Source organism: Halyomorpha halys, unplaced genomic scaffold (genome assembly GCF_000696795.3).
Source record: "Halyomorpha halys isolate HHAL.00 unplaced genomic scaffold, Hhal_1.1 Scaffold800.1, whole genome shotgun sequence".
Taxonomy (NCBI): Eukaryota; Metazoa; Arthropoda; class Insecta; order Hemiptera; family Pentatomidae; genus Halyomorpha; species Halyomorpha halys.
In genome coordinates, this window is record NW_027109163.1 from 152,825 (window position 1) to 159,360 (window position 6,536).

General features: G+C 30.2%; 1 protein-coding gene across 2 annotated transcripts in view; it reads right to left on the minus strand.

Annotated features, from left to right (window-relative positions):
* Positions 1-989: 989 nt before the first annotated feature.
* Positions 990-6,536, minus strand: part of Arp2 (Actin-related protein 2) — a 25,018-nt gene continuing 19,471 nt past the window's right edge. For both annotated transcript variants that reach the window (XM_014429426.2, XM_014429424.3), the window contains 3 exons: positions 3,765-3,858; positions 3,102-3,286; positions 990-2,150 (listed from right to left, as the gene is read on the minus strand). In XM_014429426.2, the coding sequence (XP_014284912.1) occupies positions 1,980-2,150; positions 3,102-3,286; positions 3,765-3,858 (450 nt within the window). In that variant the 3' untranslated portion in view covers positions 990-1,979. The remainder of the gene's footprint in view (positions 2,151-3,101; positions 3,287-3,764; positions 3,859-6,536) is intronic.

The following is a 6,536-nucleotide window of genomic DNA, read 5'->3' on the forward strand; positions in this document are numbered from 1 at the left end:
ATCGAGATGTTCAAATTATCAAAATTACCCATAAATGGGATTAAAAAATAAAAATTACAAATAATCAAAATTAATATAAAATTTTGTTAATATTTATAAACAATGATATGAAGAATTTGGTTATTGGTTAATGAATTTAAGAGATTTTCTCAGCCCCACAGAACCTATAAGAATTATCACGGTATATAAATCACCAGACTAAAATTTATCAGGATTTTCCTCAATTATAATTTTAAAAATTTATCAGAGACCCTGATCCTCACAATTATTGAAAAAGGCAACCCTCGCCTCTGTGTAGAAGATACTTTGCTGCAAATTTAGACCAGTTAAGCCTGGTGAGAATTGTATGCAAAAGAACAGAGAAATCCATGATTTTTATAGGGATATTAATGTAATGAGACTCATCAAGCTTATAAGACTGCGTTGGGCTAGACACATTAACAAAATTTTGGAAGAAGATATTTCAAGAAAGTTTCTTGACAGAAGGTTGTACCAGACAAGAGGAGGAGGCAAATCTGGCTTAGACAGAAGGATGCTTGAGATAGGATTTGGCAACGACTTATTGAGGAAGCCAAGAACCACATCTGTCTGTAAAGCCCAGGAATTAGAGCTATAACTCCAACAAACTAAGTATCTAGTAGTTTCTTTTTTAATTTCAAGGTCATAGTATAACGTTCTATATTATTCTATATTATATGCTATGCTTCTCATTCATTTGATGTTATAGTATTTTTTAAAGTTATATAAAATAACACATAAGTGAGACTTCTGTTACCAGTTATTGTTGTCTTATCTATGAGTATTAATAGTAGCATGAATACATGAAGTTCTGCTATATACATTTGAATCATAATCAGTCTGTCATTAGATTAAATATTCAAGACAATTTTGAGTTTTATAAAAGTTTTTGAAATGAAATAGGAACTTTCAAATATATTCATCACATCTACAACATTAGGAATATATGAGAAAAAACTGAAACAGTAAAATTGGTTTTCCAATTGTATTTGTGCTATGAAAGATACATATAAAAAAAAAAAATCATTAAACATTTAAAAAATTATAATGCATTATTTAGATGACTCTCAACACTGATGGATGACAAGGTATAAATTTTATAGAAAATAAAAATTAAGCTTTACAAATGAGTTGTAAAAATAAGTTAAAAAAAAAAAGAGGAAAAAGAATATACAAAAAGTAACCAAACAGGTAGACCCTCAAGATTCTGTTAGTACTAATTCTTGTAAGTGTTATAATTGGCTGACAATGATACATAACTAACAAGTCACATATGCATCAAAGATTAAAAAATTTACATGATAAAATAATTTTCTTGTTGTTTAAAAACATATCAGTTAAAAAGAACATCCAACATAAAACATTATCCTCAGTTCCTTTGTATAAATTTAAAAAAAAGAAATAATTATTTCTAATTTTAAAAATAATATATCCCTTTCTTAAACACAAAGCAGTAAAAGATATGGAATACTCTGTAAGTTAACAATAATTAATATAAACAATTATAGTAACATAACAAATATTATAAATATAAATAATTACAAAACAAATTATACTGTGATGAAAAATGCACAATTAAATAACATAAAAATACATAGTAAATACTTGCATGGTAAATATATGGCTTAGGATTTGCTCAGTTGGCAAACCCATTTTAAAAGGTTTGGGTTTAATATACTATACATGCTAATTAATTTTCTTCCGAGACCTATCATTGGAATTTCCTTATATTTCTATATTTTCCCCACTTTTCTTAAAAGATATACATAGTCCATCTTTTTTATACATTTGTATAAATATTTATATAATATATTTACAATGACATTAACAGATTGAGCCAGGAAAAGGCCACAAAGAGAAAACAAATTTGTAAAACAAAATTGCAATGTTCTAGCTACTAAGGCGAGAGAGCCTGAAAATATCACAGTAGCCTCTTCTGCACTCTTGTCCACTAACAAATATTAACTTAACCTTGTTCCCAATTTGGATAGGACAGCTACACCTTTCTCATCATATTCCTGTTTTGTTATCCAAAATTTTTCTTTGTTCTTCATGACTTCAGCAAGAACAGCTCCTCCAATAAATACCATATCCTTCCTATGAGGTGGATCTTCAACTCGTATTTTAAATTTCTAAAAAAATGATTTTTAAAACATTGTAATAGGAAATAAATAGAAAACTATTATTGGCTAGCCTAAGATAAATCTCATTCTTAAACAAGTAATCTTTAAATTATCTCCAAAATTTACTACAGTAAATGCCATTTGAAATTTCGGCATATACCAAGTTGAAAATGTTACTAAAAACTATTTAAATGAAAGAAAAATGCAGAAAGAAATATAAGTGAGTGGGTGTGGTTGTCTTACAATCTAATACAGAAAGCCCTGCTAAAAATCCAGTCTAAGGAATTGGCTTCAATTACTATTGAAATCAGGGGGACCAAGGGAGATCGCGCTATCATCACAGTTCATATCAGATATAATTGATATAGTAAAGAAGGGGAAACATTTTTATTCACCACAGTCCTATGACTTCATCATTAGAGATTTTCTAGAATTGGCTTTATTATTAGCTAAAAGATCAGATGGTAGAAATGGTTTGTTTAGAAATCATCAGTATAGATGTGATATTGGATAAACAGAAACAGGCCATTTATTTAAACATAAAACAGAGTGAGAACACAGAAAACGGCTTAATTATAGTAGTTAATCAAGATCGACTACTAGCTGGGTCCACTTGACTACCAAGTCGAAGGAGGTAAGGATCAACAGCATTAAATGCTTTTGAAGAAACAGGGTATATTGTTGAAACTAAAAATTATCAAGTTAACTTTTATAAAGATTTTTTTTCCATCTGTAAAGTACCAAAATTATGCTTAAGAAATTATTAATCATTTCTAATAAGTTAATAGTAGACAATTTCCAAACCATATCAATATTTAAGAGTACATTTACATTTGGAGGCACAGGTATAAATCAGAAAATATCACATGACTAATTTTATCTTCAACTCAACAATATGTCAAAAATATGTGTGTATGTATATAAAATAAAAAGATCTAGATAGAATAAATTTATACGAACTGAAATTTTATCTATGTCATTTTTCAAAACCCTTTCAATGTACAGCTGTTTTATCTCTCTCTCTAGCCTACTTGGTAGACCTGGATACATAGTTGAGCCACCTGACAGAACTATATGCTTATAAAGTTCAGTTCTCATATCAATATCTGCAGCCTGAATTGTATTGAACACCATTTCTGCAATTCCTGTAAAACACAAAAATAAAGGATAAATCAATACAAAAAAAGAAGAAATAATATTTTAATCAAAAAATAAATAAAAATCACCATGATATCAAAAACTAATAATTAGGATCAATTAAAGGTCACAATTTCTGATCTCAATAATAATAATAGTAAAAAAAAGGTTCTACATTAACATCTCTAAACAAACTTATAAAACTGGGTTTTCAGTTACAAAGTAAAAAACCTCAATATGCGAAAAATAGGTGTTTTCACAAGAACTTAACTTCAATTTTTAATCAGTTTTATTTAATTTCGTCTTAAACCATGAATTTAAAATTTATAAAGTGTATATTAGTGCATTCTATTAAAAAAGGATATGCAAATATTTTTCCATTATGACTAACATTCTTAATTCTTAAGTTATAATTTAGAATTTTAACTTATTATTTACTTTCTATATATAATTATTGTTCAACAACATAATTTAAAGAAATCATACCTTGCCCTTCAACGTTTATTAGATGTGGCTGGAAGAGTGCTTCAGGAGCTTCAAATCTCTCACCACTAACTCTAATTACTCTTCCGTCTGGAAGCTGAAAATTGCAAATAATTAACAATAAAGCTTCAGAAATGTTTGAAAAAAGGATTTAGAGATTATTTTAAAATGAATATAACCTCATTAGAGCCTAATTTTATTTGATAATGCTAAGTTTGAATAAATATTATAATATACTAAAAACTTTTTAAATAAAATAGTAAGACACTTCATCACTGATAATAAAAAATGAATGTGATAAATTAATAGTCAGAATAAGTTTTAATAAGAAATAACACTATTCTATATTATACCTCAGCTCAGATAGCAAAATATTGAAAGTAATTTTAAATATCTTCAAAATGGCTAATTAAAAAAAAACTCTATCGTTTGATCCAGTAGATTTAACTAACATGTTACAATTTGCCATTGCTGTTTTGCATTAGCATTATGAAAAATAATTAAAATTTTCGTTACCTTACATCAACAATGGATACTTCAGAAGGTGAAGGAAAACCCTTCTTAAGGGGTGTTCGAAAAAGGTTTTTCCTTCACCTTCTGAAGTCTTCATTCTTGATTTTAAGATAAGGTAATTAACATGACATTACATTTTTAAACTTAAGGGGTGTTCGAAGTAACTTAATTAGTTTTTCCCTCTGGGCAGAGGTATAATAAGAATAAAGCAGGTTTGAGTTAGTAATTTTATAGATTTTTTTTCACAAGTAATGCAAAAATTACGAAAAAAGGATGTATAGATATTTTTTGTAATCTCAAAAATATCTACAATAACAACATATGTATCCTCCATCTTTTGAATCTCATTTGGAAAGAAAAGAGAATTCCTAAGGACTGGGAAGTTGCAGTGATCGTTCCTAATTATAGAGAGCGGGAACAATCGAGAATGTGGCATCTACAATGGAATTTTACTTCTCAGTATACCCAACAAAGTGTACTCTAGAATACTGGAGAAGAACACTAGACAGCTCGGAGGAGAACAATACAGTTTCAGAGCACAACGAAGCACATAAGATCTCATCTTTGCAATGCAACAAATAATGGAGAAGACTGTCGAAAGAATAAAAAACTTTTGGTTTGCTTGTGGACCTTCAAAAGGCTTTCGACAAAATGAGAAAGGAAGACATAGAGCAGGCATATCAGATACAGGCATCGATCGAGGGACGACCTTGGCAGTGATGAGTCTTTACAATAAAACCGGGAATGTGGTTAGAACAAGGAACCCCATGTTACAGGAATTCGAGACAAAATCAGGTATTCGTGAAGGTTGTTGCTTGAGCCTGCTGCTCTTCATAGTTGTCCTCAATAAAGCGATAAAGGAAGATAAACTGAGAATGAGACAGTTTCAGTTAGGACACAGGAACTTACAACCCATAAGATTTTATGAGTTAGCTTAGACCTGGTCTTGCTGGCAAACGACCGAGACCTCCACTACAATATAAGTTTTCTTCAAGAGGAAATGGCTAGGATAAACATGAAAATTAATCTGGATAAGACCAAATGTATGAGGATAGGAAAGAAAACCCAGAGAAGGATGAGGGTGATCAGAGCGAACAGAGAAAGACTAGAGCAGGTCGATAATTTCAAATATCTAGGTGATCATCTCAAAGAAAGCGGCTACATTGATGAGGAAGTTTCTCAGAGAATCAGTGCAGCTGGAAGAATATTTAGTTATATACCCCTGCTTCGAAGGGGTTTCATGGGTAAAAGGGAGGTGAAGAGAAAGACTAAAATGATGATCTATAAATTGACATTCCTCTCTATTCTTTCCTACTCTTCCGAATCATGGATCCTCACTTCATAAGATGGAAAGAAGGACAAAACGAGATAGAGTACAGAATAGCACCATAATAGACAAAGTTAAACCGGCTGAGAGCATTCTAGAGGAGCACAAGCTAAGGTGGTTCAGACACCTCATTAGGATTGACCAGGAAAGAACTGCCAGGAAGATGTATGAGACTCACATGGGGAGAAGGCCAAGAGGAATACGGCACATTTCGTGGGAGGAGAGTGTTAAGGAGGCGGGATATGGACTGGAGTAAAAGAAGGAAGATGATCCAAAAACGAGATATCTGGTCCAGACTCAACAAATCGTAATCCCATACTGCGCAAGTGGTAAAGGGGATAAAATGATTATGATGATAAATAACAAATGTAAAAGTATAACTATAAATTTTGTTCTTAATGAAAAGTATATTAAAAACTTGATAGTTACAAATAACTAAATGAAGAAACAAATTTAGTTAGAACAAATAAAGAATGAACATGTTCAATTCTGACTGTCCATACATGGTGTATTCTTTTGTTGACGAAACAAAAAAAAAAATTCTAAATTTAGCTTTGAATGGACAGATGAAATTTTATACCACAATAATGTATAGGAATGCACTGAAGTCTTGGTGAAGTTAAAATATACTGATTTATGAATTTTTTTTAATAGGCAATTGTATCGGGAATTACAAATGGAATCAATAGAAGAATACATCAAAAAACAGTTCATAAAATTCCATTTTCCAGTTACCGACAGTCAAATGAGTAGTGACTTACGATTTTCAAAATCCAACCTCATCCCGAAGACTGAAGCCCAAGCTGCTGCAGGACATTCTGTTATAAATTCTATATTTATCGATTCTATTATTGACATTACTAAAATTTTATTTTTATTTATTTTTTCTCTTTGTCTTTCTCTTAACTTGACTTTTTTTTTTTTTTTTTTTTTTA